The sequence below is a fragment of the Oncorhynchus nerka genome, linkage group LG8, assembly GCF_034236695.1.
Source record: "Oncorhynchus nerka isolate Pitt River linkage group LG8, Oner_Uvic_2.0, whole genome shotgun sequence".
In the NCBI taxonomy this organism is placed as follows: Eukaryota; Metazoa; Chordata; class Actinopteri; order Salmoniformes; family Salmonidae; genus Oncorhynchus; species Oncorhynchus nerka.
In genome coordinates, this window is record NC_088403.1 from 35,028,741 (window position 1) to 35,051,945 (window position 23,205).

At 43.8% G+C, this 23,205-nt stretch overlaps 1 protein-coding gene and 1 long non-coding RNA gene across 9 annotated transcripts in view; one reads left to right on the forward strand and one right to left on the reverse strand.

The window, feature by feature from the left end:
- The window catches only part of LOC115133194 (forkhead box protein P2-like), a 116,545-nt gene that overhangs the window by 62,742 nt on the left and 30,598 nt on the right, over nt 1–23,205 (reverse strand). For all 8 annotated transcript variants that reach the window (XM_065021738.1, XM_065021736.1, XM_065021737.1 and 5 more), the window contains exon 4: nt 3,405–3,591. In XM_065021738.1, coding sequence (XP_064877810.1) covers nt 3,405–3,581 — 177 coding nt within the window. In that variant the 5' untranslated portion in view covers nt 3,582–3,591. The remainder of the gene's footprint in view (nt 1–3,404; nt 3,592–23,205) is intronic.
- LOC115133195 (uncharacterized) lies at nt 14,826–18,674 on the forward strand. The gene is made up of 3 exons (XR_003864175.2): nt 14,826–15,095; nt 16,489–16,729; nt 17,550–18,674. It is a non-coding gene; the product is annotated as an uncharacterized LOC115133195 (long non-coding RNA).

Genomic DNA, 23,205 nt, shown 5'->3' on the forward strand with positions numbered 1-23,205 from the left:
CAGTTCATCTGAATATAATAAATATTCCTTTCCTTCCTCTACAGTCATCCATTTTCCTGATAAGGTCCATATAGATTATAGGCCACTGCAATCAACTAACAGCTCCATTAAAGTGCATTATGGTATGGATCCAGCAGATCAATGCAGAGCACCATGTACACTCATTTTTATCGCATATTAATACATTTGTACGACCACAGCCTCATAGGTTGATTTAATTAATTTAAAAAAACACGCAAGCAACATTTCTGAGTGCTTTTATCATCATGGTTTTGCATAGTAATTAGGCTGAATGTAACATGTATCAGTGTGTGGCTACCTGGGCCTAACTGGCAAATTGCAATCAGATACACAGAACATCTAATCTACAATCTGAAATCAAATTAGGCCTATTTAGGGGAGACCTTGGGAATATGGTGATGAGAGGATGACATAATGTGTGATTGAAATTCAGCTGTGACACGGACGTATTTATTATTCCGAAAGGCTTATTACTTGGACAATGACATTGACCTTAGCGATCCACCTGTTTAGTGAAATGTTTTTAATCCCTTCCTATTAATGCAAACGCAAGCATGGAAACCATCTCAAGGCTACCTTGTTTTTGATTTGGGGAAGAAAAGTTCCAAACTAAAAATTAAAAACACATATAAATACAATTTGTTTTCTTCTCCCCCCTACTTTTGGCCAAAAAGTCAAAAAGCTCTCATGTACATGCTGATTTGCGTCCCTCAACACAAATTTTAAAAAAGAGACAATGCTAAAATACTGTCTTTCTAATTATAGCTGTCGGTGGTGTGTTTGCGATGACCGTGGAACAGCTGAACCCGAAGGGACAGTGGAGAATTCATCAGTGCTTATTAATCCTCCTCTCTAGCACCATGATGAGAGACTGGAGATTCTATCAGCTCCCTTTATGCCCACTGGAACACTCAATGTCATTCCCAATACAGTATGTCAGAGAATTAAACTCAGGCTCTCTTCAAAAGTGCTGGAATACACTTAGATAAGCATTTTCATGCACACACGGTATAGTACAATCCGTGCTGTATGTACGGATAAAAATCAGCACATACCTAAATCGCGTTAAAAGACACACACACACACGCACGCACGCACACACACACACACACACACACACACACACACACACACACACACACACACACACACACGCACACACACACACACACACACACACACACACACGCAAAACAACCCTTGATACCAATCCACTAACCACTCATAAACAACTGTAAGCTTATGCTAACCAATACTAACCTAGGTAGAGGTATCCTCTCCATACAGACAGACCAGACCAGAGGGAGAGCGATGTGAGCCCAGCGCCCAGAACAGGAAGTGTGTGAAGTTAACAGCACAAGGGACTCTGTTTAAAAAAGGCCTCGGGAGACCTGTTAGCTGGACCACTCATTTCAATGTGTCTGTCTCTCCACAGAAATAAAGCTGCTCTTTACAGGAGAAGATTGTCACATCGCTCCACATTTCCCCTTCACAATGTGTCCGTCTCGACGACTTAACTGGATACTTTATGCTTGCGTTGCTCTTTCCCTCCGTGGCTCTCTTTTATGGCTTCCCACTTCCTCTGTCAGTAAATGACTTTCTGACTAAAGTTAGAAGATCTGTTCTCACCTTTTTAGATTGAAGCGCTAGAAGAGAATCATCATAGTGAAATAATAACATGAAACATCATTATGATATGATATTATATTTTAGAAAATAATAACAGTACGTCTGTAAAACGGCAGTGAAATAAAAACATTTTTACAAATAGATGACTATTGTTTCTACTCTTTTGACTTATTTTTTAAAAATATATAAATGTGTCCCAGCGCCTCTATTCTACTCCACACACCCGCCACTAGTGAATGAGCGCAGATAGATTTCTAGCCCTTGGCACACAGGGCCCTATAGCACGATATAGGCCTATGGTGAGATATACTGTCAGTGTGTATCTGCAGTCCTCCACAGTAGGACAGGTTAAAACATAAAAGAATAATGAGAGAAGGAGAGAACTGACCCCAATCAGCCGTCTGCAGGGAGAGAGACAGGCAGTGTGATGATGAATAGGGGGTGAGGCGATGGTGTCGTGATGCTGTTGTAATCACCAGCTGGGGCAGGGGGGTTAGGCGTGGTGTAGGGGGAGGGGGGCTGCAGGACATGCCTCATTCTGCTACACTGGCTGCACCCCCCCCCCACCACACACACACACACACCATCAGACACACACACACCGGCACAACTTAACCACAGGGCTTCAGCTGCCTCCACCAGCATGCGCGTACACACACACACTAACACGGACACACACACTAACACGGACACACACAGACACAAACTCACACATGTAAAAATATAGAAACATTCTCACAGCAAAAAAAACTAACAGCGTTACAAGTAGACAACGCACACAAACACACACAAACACACACAAACACACACTCGCAGGGTTCCAAACACAAAAGCAAACACGCATTGTTCCAAACCCGCGGCGTTGGCCTCCTTAAGCACACCCCGACCTCTACCGCTGCTCTTTTGGCAAACTGTCAAAGCCATCATTCACCATGAAAAGACACGAGCACTTGACTCCTCTCCCCAACAGCGCCTGACTCTCCCAGCTCCCACACAACAGCCCCAGTCAACATCTAAATACCACACAGCAATCAATAAAGTCAACCCCATCAACAGAAAATAAAATAAAAACGCACCTACATTTACACAACAAAAATGTATGAATTCTTTGTTAATTCCACAGGCCAGATGAGAGACAGCAGTCAGAACAGAGATCATACAGATTGGTTCTTTTAAAGAAGTGTGTCCTGGTCAAAGGCCTCCCGGGGATGTGGCAGAGTAGAGTGGGCGGCTATAGGACCGAGTTAGGAGGCCCTCTGGTGGCTACAGCTGAGCCACGGTTCTCACAACCACACACAGGGCTCCCACACACAACGGCAGCGGCTCTGTACGTCGCTCGCTCTCTCTCTCGATCACACACACACACACACACACACACACACACACACACACACACACACACACACACACACACACGGCCTCAGCTGAAGTGAGCTCTCAACACACACACACACACACAAATATCAATAAAAACAGCAGAAAACACAATAAAACACCAGCAACAACTACACTACACGACCTCCAGACAAGTAATCCTCAACAGCAACATGACAAAAATCAAACGCAATAAATGCCCAACCACACAATCAACAACTATCAATAAAAACAGTCGTAAACACGCCAAAAAAAATGCATAAAAATAAAAACACAACCTCATTTCTATACTAAACACACAGTGTCATCTCCATAGAAAGAGTGCCTGTCCCCTGTGCTAGCAGTAGGGCATGGTGACGTGCAGGAGAAACACAACTTACCTGCTGTTGTTGGAGATGCAGCAGCTCGACTGTGCTTACTTCGCTGCTCGTGTCACCGCTTGATCTTCCATCTCTACTGCCAGCATCTAATTGGCTGCATAGGCTGCTCAGGCTGCTCATTCCATTTTGACTCATTGAACTGTTGCTTATTGTCTCTGTGGCCGACTCCTGCATCATGACTTAAAACCTAGAAGTGATTAAGAGGCACCAGTTAAGGCTCTTGTTACAACCCTTTTTTCTTCTCTTTTCATCACCCCCCCCCCTTTTTTTTGAAGCTCCCATTATTATCAACGCCGGTCCCTCTGCAAATGAAAGCATTTAAGAGGGGGAGGGGGGTGATGCAGGAGGAATTATGCATTCATTGTGTAAATGAAGCGATACAAAGAGATGCACGTCCTCTTGGTCTCTTTGTAAAGGAGGTGTAGAGTCTAAACGTGATAAGTGTTTTAATCACTAGAATTTAGGCACAAATAGGGCCTCTGCTGCATTATGCACATGTTGGGAATTTATGTGTATGGGACACTTCATGTATGACTGTATTATATATTTTAAAAAATACAGAAATACTTTTTCTAAGGGAAGCATAAAATATACAAATACACACGCAGTCAGACACACACACACATGCCCGCACACTTCTTTCTTTTTTACATGCTCACTCACTTGATATATCCTCACCCTGTCTAGGCACACACAGACACAGACCCTCCTAAACTATTCCCCGTCTTGATTCTGTCAGGATTTTAGTGCGAGTCTCGTCTGAACGAAGTTGCTTAATGACGCACAGCTAATCATGCAAAATTAAAATGTGGTAGAGGAGGAGGAGGAGGAGGAGGTGGGATCCAAATCACATGGTATCACCCGGTGATAAATGATATAATAGGCTTCCTCTCCCTTAGCTGTGTCTAAATAAAATGTGCCTCCGAGGCTTCCATAGAGAAAAAGCTCATATGTCACATATTGGCTAGATTTTTTTTCCTTTCTTTTTTAATCAAACCTCAAATATTAATTTATTTTGGTGACATTTAAAACATTTACTGCTGTTCTCCACGGGACACAATTAAACTGGTCCGTGCACTGCAATCAACCCATACAGTGGGAGATGACGAGACGAAGACTTAAGCCTGCAATTTGAACATGGGCAAATAAATGTAAGATATTGAACTCATTTCACCGGCAATCTATTAGATATGAAAAGCTGAGATGAAGGAGAGAAAAAAAAATATATATCACGAATATCACTAATGATTGTGCTAAAAACAGCATCAATTATGCATATTACCTCCTCTCCTGTAATAATTTTTATTTTTTTTATATAATTTAAAATAATTTTCCCTGCATAATTGCTTGGTTGGAGCAATGTGGAGTCTTGCCCAGGATCAGTGGAAATCCTCACAATAAATAAAATAAGTCAGATCACACTGACTGACCCAACACAAACACACTGTTCGAGGTGTGTTCTGCATCTCTAATGCCACTCTGACGGGGCCCCGCTACTTGACAGCCTCTCCCTAATTAGCATATTCATTAAGGTAGTACCTAATCATTCAAATGTATCATTTTTGCGGATTAATATTTCAGTTTCGCTTCAATAAAATATCATGTCTATACCATTAATGTAGTCCATATGCAATAATTATATTTCAAATCGTTATGTATGGTTATTCATATTCAAATAATATCAATTTTTATATCTGAGGTGGTACAGTACTGCCCTCCTCCCTTTCTGAAATTAAATACACCAATTGTGTCACATGCTTAGGCTGAGCAATTAATATTACGTTTTGAATCAGAACATCCTGTACCATGACTGATTTTAGATTGAGAGATAATGCTGATAAAGAAATGCTATACATACTCACTCACTCAATCACTCACTCACAAGCACATACATGTACATACTCACACAAGCACATACTCACACAAGCACATACTCACACATGCCTGCACATGCACAAACGTACGTGCTTGTGCACAGTGCACACACATACACAGACACACATACGCACGCACGCACACACACACACACACACACACACACACACACACACACACACACACACACTACACATTGACCTTAGAAGGGATACTCTAACAGCCCCTAATGTTTCCTCATTAACTAACATGTCTCCCTCTTCATCATGCAGCAAACATACAACACTGGCCATCTCTATCTGGTGGGGATACAGACTGTCAATAACGGGACACATACAGGTTCAAATGCCCACAAACGGACTACTGAGGAGGCACGGTGGGGTGTCATTTGAGATTTGCCCATAGACTGTACGCCACTCTGCAGTGTGTCTTTCTTGAGTCGAAACACAGATCCCATCTCCATGTATGATACAGTGAGTTCCAAAAGTATTGGGACAGTGTATTTTTGGTGTGGTTTTGGCTCTGTACTCCAGCACTTGGGATTTGAAATGATTCAATGACATTGAGGTTATAGTGCAGACTGTCAACTTTAATTTGAGGGTATTTTTATCCATATTGGGTGAACCATTTCAAAGTTTAAGGAAACCAAAAGTATTGGGACAAATTCACTTATATGTGTATTAAAGTAGTTAAAAGTGTAGTAGTTGGTCAAATATTCCTAGCACGCAATGATTACATCAAGCTTGCTGGATGCATTTGCTGTTTGTTTTGGTTGTGTTTCAGATTGTTTTGTGCCCAATAGAAATTAATGTTAAAAAATGTATTGTGTCATTTTGGAGTCACTTTTATTGTAAATAAGAATAGAATATGTTTCTAAACACTTCTACATTAATGTGGATACTACCATGACTAAGGATAATCCTGAATGAATCGTGAATAATGACGAGAGGTTAGCATGTCTTGGGGAATGATATTTGTGTGTCACTGTATCATTTCAAATCCAAAGTACTGGAGAACAAAAAAATGTGTCACTGTCCCAATACTTTTGGAGCTCGCTGTATATACAACAGCAGCACACTAGTCTTCAAAAGCCTGATAACTATTTCAGAAACCAAACATTATCAATTCACAGTTCAGGTAACGAAACAGATTCTGCCTCTAACATAACCGCCTTCTCACATCAGTAAATGCCATTCGAATGACAGGGCCAGGCTGTGTAACTGTGTGATGAGGGGCAGACCCAGCCACAAAGCCAGCTAACAGCAGACAGTCTTTAAAGGATGTCCAGGGCGCAGGATAAACAGGATACGGGCAGAACAAACAGGAGCAGGAGTTACACAGAGCAGGGTGACAGCTGCTCCGGCCACAGTAAATAAGCAGTGAACAAGACGTGCTTATGAACAAACACTCCCTGTTAAAACAGGGCACAGCCACATTAGTGGTGTGAGAGAGAGAGAGAGAGAGACAGAAGGAGGGAGAGAGGGAGAGATGGGGGGACAGAGAGAGACAGGGGGGAGGGAGAGAGGGAGAGATGGGGGGACAGAGAGAGACATAAAAGGAGAGACCATGAAATGGGGGCAGATAGAGGGGGAGAGAGAGAAAGAGTGTTAGAGAGAGCGCGTCGCGAGAGAGAGAAGGACATAGCGGAGAGGGTAAGACTGGCACAATGTGTGACACCCAAACCAGTGATGAATCTCAGCCCAGAAACACAAAGCAGCAGCCGAGATCATGCGGCTAATAAGTATTCAAATTAGGCATACATTTTACATGCCCAATGTTTCAAATATTCAGAGAAAGACTGCCTGATTGCCTTTACTAGGATTTTATGAAAATTCGAATGGAGATTTTTTGGGGGGAAGGGCGATGGATGCGAGGAAAACTTGAAGATATATGAGGGAAAAATAAGGATATTTTAATGACATGTTAATACAATGAGAAGCATTACCTAACTCAACTCAAAATTGGGGATTTTGAAATTAAACCAATTAGATTTTTATTAACCCACAAGACAGGTTCAATTTACTATATGTAATTTACTTGAAAGTGATTCATAAATCATAAGAAAAACTGAACTGGAATGAGAAATATGGTTAAAAGCAGGTGAATCCGCCTATCAAATGTTGCTTAAACGAGAAACAAGGGAGAATCATATTATCATTTCAATCAAGGAAATGCAAAACATTAATACAATAACCATCTTAATCATGAAAATGGTAGAATATCCCCCTCCTCCACAAAAAATCTGTGCATGTGTCTAACCGATGATAATGATAATAATGACAATGCAGATATATGCTAATCATATTCTGAGAGATCAGATGGTGCTTTAACCTTAATGACAGCGGTGAGACAAATTAATTAGCCATCTAAAGGCAGCATTCAAATCTGCCAATTAGAATGTCAATTAGATCCACCCTGGCTGCCGACCACAGAGAGAGGATCGGACTGTGGTGGTGACTGCCGGAGTGTCAGGTCTCACTGTACACACTGAGAGAGATGGATAGTGACAACGTACGGCACCAGAGGGTAAGTGTGTATCAGTGTGTGCGTGTCTGTGCGTGTGTGTGTGTGTGTGTGCATTAGGCGTACATGTGTGTATGTGAGTGTATGTCTATCGCAGGTCTTCACCCATGTTCTATACCCCTCGGGGGTACCAACCAGTCTGCCCTGGGATCAGCCTGTCCTAGAATCAACTAGACCGGAAGCATCTAGTCCTCCACCCAGAGTAACAATATTTACTGGACTAGCGCTATCCAGAGTCTATGGGCTATGGAGGAGTTGAACAGTGCATGAGTGAGTGAATAAGGCTCGGGGATGTCTGCCTTGCCTGTGTGTTTGACATCCCTTAAATTGGTAGTGTCCTGCATTTTAACACACCCGCTATTTGACGCCATTTCCTCAAGCCATAATCTTCCAATGAGAAGTACCAGACCACATATTATATGAATCAGTTACACAGACACAGACTGTTATTGCCAGCGTAATTCACTGGTAATACTATAGGTGTACAGCTGGGGAGGGAAAATAATAGTCATACAAAGTGTTTAAGGGGAGATGGTGAGAGAAAACGGAACTCTTTATTTTATCCGTCTGCAGGTCAAAGATCACGGATGACTTCAACGTTCCTATTACGGGGTCTGATAGAAAGAGAATCATTTGAGATACAGTGAGAGAGACACACTATTTGCGAATCTTTAAAGTCACTTCTCTTTTCTTGTCTATTTCCCCCTGTAACGGTGACTTGCTTGCTACTCCTCTCCGGCTGAGTAAATGTTTGCTCTTGAATTTTACGCCGTGCAAATCTGTCTTTTCCATCAGGTGAAGAATCACAGACAGAATCCTGACAACGCATTCCGGGCTGAGATTGTGAATTTGTAGTGAGACTACTGATGTGGGAGGACAGAGACAATTCACACACCCACATGCAAGCATACGCGCACGCGCACGCACACGCACACGCACACACACACACACACACACACACACACACACACACACACACACACACACCATGCTTTAACCTCTAATGTTTCCTCATGAACTAACATGTCTCCCTCTTCATCAGGTACCAAACACACAACACTGCCCATCTATCTAGCTGTGCTGTGTTATACTGTCCCCTATTTGACACATAAAGGTCTCCATCTGCCCCAAAACTGAACTGAGGTGGCAGGGTGTCACATAGGCCTCATCTCTTATGAAATCCTGTTCCTTATATAGTGCACTACTTTGTAGTGGACTTTTGTCGTGCACTATAGGGAATAGGGTGTCCTTTGAGATTTTCCCAGGATTCAAATAGCCTGAGTGTTCAGGATTCCACTCGGCAGTGTCTTTCTGCAGTCAGGAACACTGATCCATTCTCATTGTGCCTGCATGATACTGTATATGAAGCAGCACTCCAGTCTAAATAAGCCTGATGACCATTTCAAAAACCAAATTGACCACTAACTCCGTGATCCAAGAAGTCTATTCATTATCAGTCCACAGTTCAGGTAGTAGGAATTCCTAACGTTACATTCACTGGAAAAAATAATACAAAAATGACATTTCACCGTCTGTTGGCTCCTTCAGTTCAGATCAAGTCAAGACATGGATACCGTTTTAAATAATCACATATCCTGTGCTCCAGTGAAATGAATGAATCATTTCCATAAGTTACAACGCATTGAAAATAAAGAAGTGCCGGGCCCTGGCTATGCTCAAATATGTAACACTTAAGATTGCTTAATAAATCAAAATGACAGATATCAACCACTTAAAACACTGGCTTTGAGCTGGCACTTAGAAAATGATAACACCAACCCCGAGTTGAAATAACAATCTAAAGAAATAAGTTAAAAAAAAAAACATTTTTATTCCATTTGAATGTTACCACTCAGCTCATTGCTTACATAAACCCTTTTACACCTGACCAAGATGCTTGTTTGTGCTTGAGGTGTAATTCGCTAGCGAAGCTCCTCGTCCCTCGCAGCCCAAGGAAGTCACTGTGGTTTATTGCTACCTCTGCCGGAGCCCTAAGCATTGAGCCAGGATCAGGGAGAGAACAGCCACTGCTGAAGTTCTGTTCAACACAGCTACACTAGTGGAGATTAAGTATAGGCAAGTCAGAGCAGACCTAGCCGCTTCAGAAAATAAAAGCTTCCTTTTTGGCACTGAAGGGACACCATAAAGAGCATGAATGACTATTTCTAAAAACCTGTGTATAATGGTAAGGGTTTCTCTTTCAGATAAAGGGATTTCAAAGTGACTCACAACGGAACGAGAAGATGAGATTGCTTTAGGGGGAGAAATCGTATTTACAAAATCAGGGGTTGGGAAAAAAAATGGGAAAAGGGATGAATATGAATGAATAATAGACTAAGCTTTTTTAGGATTAACATTATTCTCCCGAAACGGTATCACACGTCATTATCGGCAGCACAATGAGACCATGCTCAGAAAACCTCAGTCATATTTCAATTCATCATTTTAGCTGACGATAAATAGTCGTTCCCAGTCATTCTGTGGAGAGAATGTTCCGAACTTAATTCTATTCTGTTTACATTAAGAAGACTAGACAGAAAGAATGAGATAAAGGGGAGAGTACGCAAGTGTGTGTAAGTGTCTGGGAGCATGTGTGTGTGTTTTGTGTGTGTGTGTGTGTGTGTGTGTGTGTGTGTGTGTGTGTGTGTGTGTGTGTGTGTGTGCGCATGTATGTATTGTGCCAACGTAACCAAGGAAGTCTGCACTGTACTAAATATCCTAAAGTACATTTAAATAATTCAGTCTTACGCCATTAAGACAGTGTTTTTTAATATACAAAACAATGGCTAACTATTCCAGTTAATTATCCAAGTGGTTACAAATCACCTTAAATATGAAAACACTCAATATAAATCGATGATAATACATAAAAACGTTCCCGGGGAAATAAATATTCAACTTGGTCTTTAATCATATCTGAGATGAAAATCCACGACGTTCTTTAGGTTTCCGGATGTCAATGGAGATTTACACCTGTCTGTGTATGGAGAGTGTTTTCTCTCTCTATCTCCCTCTGGGTCTGTAATGCACAGTAGCAGAGCACTGACGGGAGGAGGAGATTCTAAGTCCTCATGTGTGGTTAGTGCGTAAGTTCTCCTCTTAAGCTTTTCCCATATCTTTTACATTTTACCCATCAAGCACCTCCTTCTGTGAGGAGGAGGAGGAGGAGGAGGAGGAGGAGATGGCACAAAAGTGGGCGACCACAAGCAGACAGTGACGAAAGCTCATCAAGCTAGGCCCTCGTTTGCATTTTGGGAAATTCCCATTAATTAACATAGCCCGCTTAATCACGAGTAATTGACCTATAAAATAGAAGGCCCCATTGTCTGCTCCAATCATATCTACAGAGAGGACGCAGCAGCGTTGTGAAGCAGGGAAGAAAGAACTTTCACCGGTGACTGGAAACCTGTACGTCCATCTTTCTTCCAGGGACTATTTACCCAACTCCTCCGACGCATATTTCATCTCTCATTGCATTTTTCTGATGTAATTATCTGTCGTGACATGGTCTGCTTTTGTTGCTGGGGCCTGAGACAAAACAAGCTGTGAGGTGAGATGGGACTTCCTGACTGATGCAAGCAACAGAGAGGTGCTTACGGCTTCTTCTGAGGGAAGGTGAGGGGGGGGGGGGGGAACAGAGGAGCGAATGGCGGCAAAGCGGACGGAGGGACAGCGGGCAGAGCTGCAGCGAGGAGAGAGGGATCCAGCCAGAGTGATACAGAGACATAGCTCATTGTGACGTTTCCAGTTATTTCTGGCTGATTAGGGTCATTATGTCCACGGCCTGATTTATGTTGTCATTTCCCCTCACCAGTCCTGCATCGATAGATCTTAATGAATTGGTAAATAAGGGTGAAGATTACACTTGACAAGACCCCAACATTTCTCATTCATACTGAGACAAGATTTATGTAACCAATTAGGTCCATAACAGGGGAGATTGGTCAGGAGAAAAATCATCTTTTCAGAAGAAAATGACCAGAGTCGAACCCTGGACAAAACCAGATAAAAGGGAGTCTTTAACAGTGGCTTAGTCACACACCAAACAGCTAGCTGGAGGTTTTCAAACGGAGATCACTCCTGCCTCTCTCAGGATTTTTAGGAATTGATTTAAAAATACTACCAGCTATAGCTACCCGCCCCACTACAGTACCAGCTACAACAGCTACTTTCCATTTTAAACACAGCCAGCTAATCACTCTAGACCCCATCTGCATAATGTCCAAACCATGGATGATGGAATCAATAGATACAAAATTAAGCTCTCGCCCAACAAAGGATCCACTTTGATGTGCAAATGTGAATTCAAGGAGGTACTCCCCCCCATCCCTCCCTCCCTCTGCCCCCCCCCCCCAAAAAAAAAAGAAGAGGAAGAAAAATATATACAAATCAATCGTTTCTACGGAGACTTCACTTAACGTTTGATACGTCGATTTAGGAATAATTGGCATTTTCTCAATGATTTAATTTCCACATCCTACAATTCTAGGAATCAGTTGGCACCCTCTTTTGCCATAAAAAAATTAATTGAAATCTGATAATGGTGCTGATCATCAATAGCCAACGACAGCCCGGGACGATCCAAAGGGCAGGAGTGAACAGAGGTGGAAAATTACAGCAAAGTGATACCGGAGCCGCCTCGTTTCAGCTCTCCCCTTCAAGCACATGCAAATGAGCGTGGTGCTGCTTAACTGCATCATTTATGTGGATAATAGCGGCATCATCATTACGGGACTCAAATTAAATTACATCACAATTAGCATAACAAAGTGATTGGTTAAACTTTCAAAACAAATACTCAGTTCTGCTAATGAACGGTGTTAATTGGCCACGGTGCATTCTAAATAAAACATGTAGGTAAACACGTGTTTTATTTAAACAATTTCAAAATGCATTGTTTCTGAGAGACACAAAGAGAGAGAGAGAGAGATAGACAGATAGAAAGAAAGAATAAGGAGGGGGGGGGGGAAATCTCCAAAACAGAATATCGCCATGGGGATTTGTAAGCTGAAATATAAAATGTGTAGCATTTAATTTTATTGCACTAAATAACCTATTATATTCAGGACTCTGGAGAACAATGTAAATTATCTGCCTTCAAAATGGAGTTGGGCCAATTCTCCACGTGAACTAATCACATAGCTCATTATGCATCTGGGTATTAAATTATGAAGAGGAAGCCTATCCGCATTCCAGCACAAAGACCTATGAAATGTTAATAATATACTCACAATAGCCCAATACCATGCTTTACTCCATGTCATGAATATTTAAGTAAACAAATTATTCACACGCCTTTGATAAAGATAATTATATTTCGCCCGCTTATAATTTCAGTGACCCTCCCTCTCTCTCCTGTCTTATAGGATTTGCTCTATATGGATATGCTGTTCTGAGATATACCCTATAAAGTTTAGGAACCTTCCTTGCACATTTTTTTTTTATCTAGCTAAATAACTCCAAATAAAAGACTCCCTCCAGTAAAACAAATATCTGCAACTGGTTCACATTTGATCTTTATTAGCTTATAAAGAATCCCGGTGGCGGGGAAACCCTTTCTATTTAATCACCACTAGACCAGTAAAATCTCATCCGAAAAAAAAACATTACTTTCACCTCTTGATTTTAATTGTCAATAATTTGCCCATTAGTAACGCAGTAAACTCCACATCAACACAACATCCTAAACAGCAGCCCAAACTGCGCACGTCAAATAAAGAAGCCGACACAAAACTAAGACGGCTAAGAGCTCTGAAAAAGCAGCACGTTCAGGTCCGCAGTCAAACACTAATCACCAGCCCGACCATTCACTCATCAAGAGCAATTAACCACCAGCACATGAGCGCACAACCCACAGAAACACACAGAGCACAACCCGAGCCACGGTACAGCAGCTAAATACTGGACGAGCAGCCCGCCTTCCTACCGATAAAACATAGCATAGAGAGAGAGAGAGAGAGAGGTGCGTGGAGAGGAGGATGAGAAAGGATGGATGAAGTTGGAGTTGCTTGGTTTTATTACCTGGAGGTGAGGAGTAGTGTCAGAGACAGTGTCTGGTGGCCAGAGAAGGAAAGCTGTTGGTGTTGTTTGCAGTGGTGAGGAGCAGACTGGGGTGTCACAGGGGGAGAGGGGCTTCTATCTGTGTCATCACTCCAACTGTGTTTATAGAGGCTCGCATCATAAACAAGACAACGCCGCCACTGCTCTTCCCTGCCTCTCTCGAAGCCCTGTTCATGCATACTTAAATCGCCCCCGTCGCCCATTAAAAAACGGCCCTCCTGACAATTATTCTATCATTTCCAGTTGTCACCGGGCAATTACCAACAGGCAGCCCCTCTCAGACAGGCCCAATAGGAGCTGATCAGAAGGAGAGCGAGAGAGAGGAGAGAGGGGGGCTGCTGCCTGCCTTCTCAGGCAGAGAGAGAGAGGAGAGAGAGGGAGTTAAAAAAGTGCACAACATGGAAATGTATAGCCTAGACACAGCGCCTTCTCTCTCCTGACACACAGGACATAATTAGACCATCATACACCTGGCCTGCCGACCGCTGATGAAATATAGCACAATTACTTGAAAACACTACTTATCATTTCGCTCTCCTTTTTTATTGCCTTTGAAGACATTACAATTATTACGGCTTGGTCTCTGATCTGAGAGTGACCTTCAAAAACAATTAAAAAATATATTATAATAATTTTTACTACTGCTTTTGGCTAGTGAGTGAGAGGGTAAGCGAGTGTGTGTGTGTGTGTGTGTGTGTGAGTGCAGCATGTGTGTGTGTGTGTGTGTGTGTAGCGTGTGTGTGTGTGTGTGTGTGTGTGTGTGTGTGTGTGTGTGTGTGTGTGGGGGGACCTTTACACGCGTACATGTAGAGCGTCTGACTCCTCACAGGATGCGAGCCGGGTCTCCCCTCGTGCCTCGTCTGCACGCTTGCCAGGCGACTCTCTCTCACACCGCTCGCTCTCAACGCACATCTGCTACTTGCAGGAGCTCTCCTTCTCCTTCTCTCTCTCTCTCTCTCTCTCTCTCTCTCACACACACACAAGCATGCACGCGCACGCACGCACGCACACACACACACACACACACACACACACACACACACACACACACACACACACACACACACACACACACACACACACACACACACACACACACACACGAGCGAGCTGCCTCAGCTCTCGCCGGCACAGTCTGCATCCCTACCTGGCGGCGCGTCGAGGGGAACTAACTAACCGGCTAAGGGAGAACCGCAGCTGAAATGGAGCGTTTTCGGACACCCTGGGAGAGAGGTATGTGTGCCTGGCTTTATTTCTAGCACAGCTCAGTGCCTTTCTCAGCGTCTCTGTCTCTGTGTCGCTGTCTAAACAGGCAGAATAGGATTAGTGGGAGAGAGCGAGTGTAGCAGAGCAGCCTGTAGCCTCGGCTCTGTGCACTGTGCTCCGGGAGAGAGAGAGAGTAGGAGAGCTCTTAAAAACAATTAGACACGTCGCTCTATCTATTACTGGATAACTGCCCTCAGACCACACCACACAGAACTACGAATACACACAGATATGTTCACAAACACAAATCATCGAGACAAACTGCTAATAATGTGAAGTAGAGAGAGAGAAAGTAACCAACCTTTGAAACAATGACAAGAGAGAACTCCACTCCCCCGCGTAAGAGTCATTTGAAGATATTCTTAGACGCCTCGGAGCATTATCAACGGCGCATCAAGGGGGGAAAAATGCCACTGGTAGAAAACAGCTTCAGGGAGAGACGGGAAAGAGAGAGAAAAAAAAGGAGGAAAGAAAAACTAGCTGACGCTAACTGTCAAAGACATCATCAAAAAGGTATTTCCAGCAGTATTGACACTACTGTGAGAGAGCACCTTTGCCTGCTCACGTTCAAGACCCATTGCACTTCAACATCTGGTAATTAAAACCCGTCAAGCATCCCCTCTGATTGTTTTGGCACCCGAGGACCAATCGTACACAAAAATCAGCGGTTTGATTGCAAGGGTAGGGGGAAGTAGGGGTGGTAGGAGTTGGCAGGGGGGGGGGGGGGGTGTTTTTCTTTCTGCGTAGCATGCGTGAGGAGTGACAAAGGTTCAGCAGCGGACCAGGCGTGATCTCCAAACAGTGAGTGCCTCTCTCACTTATTTCCTCAGGAAAACACCAGTTACAGAAGAGTGTCGGCCTCTTCTGCCATGCAGCTCTCACGACTCCGATTAATATGCCTCTGCCTTCCCTTTTCAGGGCAAGCCTGCAACAATGTGCTGCAAGCCTGGCGAAACTCAAAAAAATGCCTCTTTTCAGACGAAGTATTGGAGCGGAGGGGAGAGAGACAAGGGGGGAAAAGAACAGCAGACAAGCTTTTCACAGCTTTTCCTCCGTCCGCATCAGATAAAGCTTCGCAACCACTCCACAAAAGACACATTTGTCTTTACAGATGCTCATCAAGCCTCGAGTCTTTTGCACAGTGCATTTCATCATTTAGCGATGGTTAATCGGAGCCAAAGAACAACCGTCCTCTCTGTCTGCCAGCTACAGCGTTGCCACATATTTGTTGTACTATAAACAACACACACCGGCAGTTACGAGACGGAATATTTGGAACTAATGCTGTTTGCTAATTTTCTATTTCTCTCTCTCTCTCTCTCTCTCCCCTCTCTCCCTCTCTCCCTCCTGCATGCCACAGATGTTTTCCTTAGCTACTCCAGCAGACAGGAATCTACTAGCAGAGAAGAAAGCCTCGGTATCCCCCAAGAGAGCAGTACAAAGCCCAGTTTGCACACAGCAGATGCAAAAGCAAGTCCATCTGCTACCAGCTCACAACACCACATGGACTTGGGAGATTTAATCCTAGGCTTCGTCTGGCTGGCTGTGTTTGTGTAGACACCACTGAAACAAGAGGAGGGGAGGCTGATGTGGAGGAAAGGGTTGGTACAACTCACACAGGCTTCCCCAGACCAGAAACACACGTGTCGCCACAAGTGTGTGTGCTAGTGTGTGTGTGTGTGTGTGTGTGTGTGCGCGCACAGGCGTAAGTGCGTGTGTGTTTAAGTCTGGTGAAACTCTCCTTACAGCATAAACAAAGATAAACAGACACAAATTCACACGCACACGTGCAAACATGCACGCCTAGACAGTGAGAGTATGCAGAGCAAGAACTTTCATGTTCCGAGAGATGCACCCAAGGCAGGCATGACAGATTTATTTTGTTAAAGATACAGCCTCTAACTCAGGGTATAAGACCACTTGAACTCACAGCTCGAAGCAGTGCAGTTGGCATGATTTAACAGGCTCTGAGTAGCACATTATATACCAACCGGCAGATTTGAGCTGTATGATATCATTATTAAAACAGAAACAGTGGCCAAAAAGATTTAACATTTTCATTTGCCTTCACTGTCTGAAGCAGCGTGGTAAACACTTAACAAGATCAAGAGGGAGTTGTGCCTGAGAAACAGCTAGCGACACACAACTGTCTCAATGCTCTAAATTGCTTTAAGCGCAAACATTAGGCCGAGCAATTACACCCATTTTACTTTCAACACGCTGAGCCACGTGGCTACGATGCTCCTTCAACACCCCATAAACCACTTGGAGGGCCATCCTTAAAAAGACAAAACACAAACCAGTGCTCTGGGCGTTGAAAAGACACCCAGCCACCCTCCTTGACATTGTCAGCCAGAGAACAACAAGACACTGTGCATCACTAACACTTCACTGTGTGTTTTCTGCCTGTATTTCTTCCAGGCCTTCACACCACCAAGGTCAATAAGGACAAACAACGCCACCAGCATCCCTTCACCGTGGCAGAAGAAGAGACGTGGGTAGCAGGGGGGTAGAGAGGAGGGTAGTGCCGGGGTGGGGGATGGTAATAACTATGGCAGTTGCAGTGGTGGTATAGGTTTCTATCTCGGAGCGATGGCATAATTTCCATAGCAACCCTTAATTTTCAATTAAAGCAGACACAAAGCTCGTTGCCCGGGGCCATCAGACAGTGTCAAGAGCCTCACGTTCCACACTTCCACACTGGAGACTGAGACCATGGCCGCTGCCACCACCACCACCATCACCACTAGCGCCATTGGGCTAGTCAATCTCACAGGCAGCTGCCTGGGCTCAGGGCTGACACAGAGATACCCAAAGCCTATTTCACCTTACCCACCATTAGAATGATTTATTATGGCCAAAACACTTCAACGCTGAAACAAATGGAAATTAAAAGGGAGGGGAAAACACTGGTGTGGAACTGCCACTTAGAGGTGCTGCGTTTGAAAAATGCATTAAAAAGGGGCCCAGCGATGGAATGAGTCTGGAGTAGAGAGAAAGTGAGAGAGAGAGAGAGAGAATGTGAGAGAGAGAGAGAGAGAGAGAGAGAGAGAGAGAGAGAGAGAGAGAGAGAGAGAGAGAGAGAGAGAGAAAGGAAGATGGAGAGAGTGAGAAAGGGAAAGATAGAAAAAAATGACCCTATGGCAAGGTTCCCCAACTGGCGGCCCATGGGCCGAATTTGGCCCGTGGGTGGTTTTATTTGGCCCTCCAAGTTTTCTGAGTAAAAAAATATTTATATAAAAAGAAAATTGTTGTTAGAATTTTCATTGTTGGAGTGTAAAAACAACAGGAACACAGCTTGATTTGTGATTTTAATTTTGGAAATCCGTTCCCAAGTATTCCCACGCATAATAGAGAGACCCGTGATCATATACAAATGTAAGCAAGGTTTGAAATGATTATGTTGTAGTCAAATATTATATCTGTTTGGGCTTCTTGCAGTCTACAAATGATTTGTAATTATATTCCGCCTCCCCCGACCATCCACTCAAGAATAAAATCAGCCGGCGGTTGAATCTATTTTATGATCCCTGCCCTACGGCTTGTGTGTGCAGTGACTGAGAGAGTGTGTATTTGTTTCAGCCCTTTGCCCAAACGCCATGATGTTCACTTTGCATGGAGGGTTATCCACATGAATTCACTCCTCCTCTCCCCTCCCCTTTAAACCAGACCAGACCAGACCAGAGCTACAATATGCAGTGATCAGCTGAATGTACGGTGCCTCTCCTGAACACCAAACACACTGCACTGGTACTGACAGTTGGACTTCATACATACTTCATACAGACGGACACCTGCAGTATTTTTTATTTTGCAGTATAGAATGAGCATCCCTATTAGTATATCTACCAACAGACCACCTTCATGTCACTATGATACGTTTCCAAAAGCAAAACTGAATAACACAGTTATACTGCATGTATACACAAACACATTAACAAGACATAATGATCTTAAGCCTTTTATCCCCCCCCCCCCCCCCCACAACAAGTTGAATGCGGCCAAAATGGACCATTAGAGCTCAGTGATTATATTAGAGGAGGCTGAATATTTTTAATATACTGTACTTAAGCACTGGAGTATCCATGGCAACTTCCCTGTGCCTTGCTAAGAACGATCCCTAATGAAATCCATATTAAGTAGCCTATAATGATAGTGTCCAAACATATTTGCATAGATATTTCAGATGAAGGGAGACGTGGGAGAAAGGGAGAGACAGAGAGCAGCTGCCACAGTCACAACAGCAAGAATATGTTTTTAATCAGTCATTCATCTAAAAAGAGAAGCAGGAGCCGGCCCCGACTGAGCCAAGCAGCTGTATTGAGGAAAAAAAAAGAAGTGCAATTCAGATTCACAGAGACGTAGCCTAACAGATCGAGACAGCAACTCAGTGTATTAATCAAGATTTACAGTATGCCACTTCCATCCAGTGGTTAAAAATGAGCTGTTAAGTGAATAGTTTAAACTGGTGGTCACTGGGCAGCTCACCAACCCTAACCTTCTAGGCTGGCCGCTTGCCTCTCTTTAGGCTCCCTCCCTCCCCTACATAGGAGTCTCACATTTGACTTCCATTTGCGACTTTGGCCCGGTGCCCAACAGGACATCCCAGAGTGAGTGTTTGCTTGACTCAATATCAACAGGCCGAATACGCAGCTTGAGGTGGAACTGCCCAGCCTTCAGTTCCTATTGAAAATAAACCCGGCTGCACATTCATAAGGACAGAAATATCAACATGCTCCGCGAGGAGCCATGTACAGCACTCACTCAGCGCCGTTCCACTGGCTTCAGCTCTCTCTCTCTCTCTCTCCTCTAGCTGCTTAATGATACCTGCCTGCCTAGCTGCACCCCTTCCCTCCTCTTCTCTTCCACCAGCCCCCAGCTTGCAGGCAGGGGAACCTGAAGTCTATATGTTACTGCTGCAGCGGAGAAAAATAAAAGAGATAGAAATGACAGAAGTCAGACAGTTCAAGCTGACCGGGGCACTTCAAACAGAAAAACTGGTGGAGAATGCGACAGACACTCCAGGTTAAATTGGCTCTTCTGCGCTCCGCTCTCCTCTCTCCCTTTAAAATGTAGGTTTTCTTCAAAAGGACGTATTTGAATTAGACGCGTTGATGAAATCAAAGGCTCGGCTGTGTGGGTAAATTTAAACAAGCAAGTGCACCTCACAGCAGTGTACCTATTATACAGCAGATTGGAGGCAGATGAAAGTCTAGGAGCCTAGCAGACAACTTCCCCTTTTCTCACCGTAGATATTATCACATTGTAAAGGCTGCAATTTAAATTCGATTCGTACACACATTGAAAAATACATGGATATTGGGTTTTAAATGTTCCTGGCCTGGCAAGGTGTCATCAGATGAAAGAGAACGGTTAAGGATTCACACAATAGCCCGCTTCCACCGATGTATTTCCCGTTAGAGATAAATAGGAGAGCCATTTCTGACCTTCACACACCGTGTGCTGAGGATCCCACGGCTTCCCATAGTCTTCACATAACCGTAGGCACGCCTGTTAAAACGAGAGTTAAGACCAAGTCCAGTGAAAATCAAAAGGCCGCAGCACCTGCATTTTAACACACCGCAAACTGCCTCTACTATGTCAACTTAGTAGAAGCAGTTTGTAGATTCCATATAGTGGAGTTAGTTTGGTAACATAGATACACACTGAGTGCTCTTTCCATGACATAGACTGACCAGGTGAATCCAGGTGAAAGCTATGATCCCTTATTGATGCCACTTGTTAAATCCACTTCAATCAGTGTAGATGAAGTGGAGGAGACGGGTTAAAGAAGGATTTTTAAGCCTTGAGACAATGAAGACATGGATTGTGTATGTGTGCCATTCAGAGTGTATGTGTGCCATTCAGAGTGTATGTGTGCCATTCAGAGTGTATGTGTGCCATTCAGAGTGTATGTGTGCCATTCAGAGTGTATGTGTGCCATTCAGAGTGTATGTGTGCCATTCAGAGGGTGGATGGGCATGAGTAAAGATTTAAGTGCCTTTGAACGGGGTATGGTAGTGGGTGCCAGGCGCACCGGTTTGAGTGTGTCAAGAACTGCAACGCTGCTGGGTTTTTCACACTCAACAGTTTCACGTGTGTATCAAGAATGGTCCAACACCCAAAGGACATCCAGCTAACTTGACACAACTTTGGGAAACATTTGACTCAACATGGGCCAGCATCCCTGTGGAACACTTTCTACACCTTGTAGAGTCCATGTCCCAATGAATTGAAGCTGTTCTGAGGGCAAAACAGAGTGCAAATCAAAATGAAGAAGGTGTTCCTATTGTTTTGTTCACTCAGTGTATATAGACAGTAGATTAGATGGTGTTTAACAGGTCAGTGCTATCAGCAGCAGTTCAGTGGTACATAGATCTGTCCTGTCTGGTACTGGAGCTCCACTCACCTCACTGTTCTGAACTACCACTGACACACAGAGGCCATCCATTCATGACAGTAATACCATTCAACCAGACACCAATTACATAAAAGAAAACTTAAATTAATTCAGGAAAAATGGCATCTCACCAAAGAATAATAAACTCATTATATGGACATTTCTAACTTAACCGTTCTCCACACCGCCGCTAATTTAAACCTAATTTTTACTAGCCACTAATTCGGCGAGGGCGGGATAGGAATTACATCTGGAGGTAATTCTCAGAATGGAACGGAGCCCAGTGGAGGCTACCCAAATAAAAAAGGGGAACTATTCAGGAGAGTGGGAGTTCCGGGCTCTGAAACTGCACTTCTCGCAAAAAAATGTTTTCATCGTGCTGTCATCAGTCTAGGCTTAAAGAAGACGTAGGTGTTGCAGGTGGAGAAAGATGATTTCTGGAGATGGAGGTGTGGAAGGGAAGGAGGGAATGAGAGAGAGGGAGGGAGGGACAGAGAGTGAGTAAGAGAGAGAAAGAGAGAGAGAGATAGAGAGAGAAGGAGAGAGAGGCAGGAAAGGGAGAGAGCTACTCCAGCTGGACATCTGTAGAGACCCATGCGGGGGGGGGGGGGGGGGTTTGTGTAAAAGGCCAGGGGTCAGAGAGGACCTGCAAGCTGGTGGGATGCCAGCTCTGTTAAGTCTTGGTTTATAATAAGCTCTACACTCAGGCTGGTGGCAAACACACACCTGAGGTTCTGGAACTGAGATGCTGGATCAGCTCTCTCTATTTTACCGCACCTGGCGGTCAACTTTTGGTCAACAGTCTCAAAGAATTTACTCAGTGAAGGTACAGTAGTTGCTTGTCTGGAAACTTTTGCGGAATGTCATTTTTTGAATCATGAAGTTCAGCTCCGTGGAGGTGGACTCCTAAAACTCTGCATTCACAAGGGAGGAAGTGAGGGAGGGGAAGAAGGAGGAGATAGGGATTAAATTGTGAGCGTGGCAAAACACACCAATCAAGCTTCTTTCTCCGTCTGGTTTGGTTTCCAACAATCCAATAGCGTGAAAAGTCGCTCTGTAAACGGGACGTTTACATTCAATACAGAAACTTGCAGTTCCCAGATATACGCCACAACCACCCCCTCCACCTTCTCTTCAGCAGAAAATTTGTTTTCCAAATGAAAATAAACTGAGGCTGGCTGGTTTGAGGCAGTTAAACTCAGGAATATGAGATCAAATAAAGGCTCCCGTGGAGGCTGAAAGGAGAAATGAAATCACTTCTGAGAGGGAGATGTACCTCGTAATAAAATTACTTCTTTATATCTTTCTAAACGGCACATTTTCCTCAGGAGTGGTTAAGGCTTTCCTCGGTCAAAGACAGTATGCAAGTGGCAATTTTTACTTCTGGTAGATGATTCTGTGGCACACTTCTCGAGACTCGGTGTGATGCTCTGCAATTTGCCTCGGAAAACGGAAAAAGTATTTCAAGCAACAAGTTTTTGGCTGAACTTTGGTGGAGTTTAGAAGTCACTTTGATGGTTTTCCCGGAAACATGTCAATGTCAATGAAAACTCCAATGTTCCATCCAATTGAAAATACCGGGAATGGCAATAAGCTCCACATTGCTTTTCAATGACTACCTGTTCGTTCCAGTGCACTCTTGTATGGTGGGCTCAAGTATGTAGTAGATTGCCAACC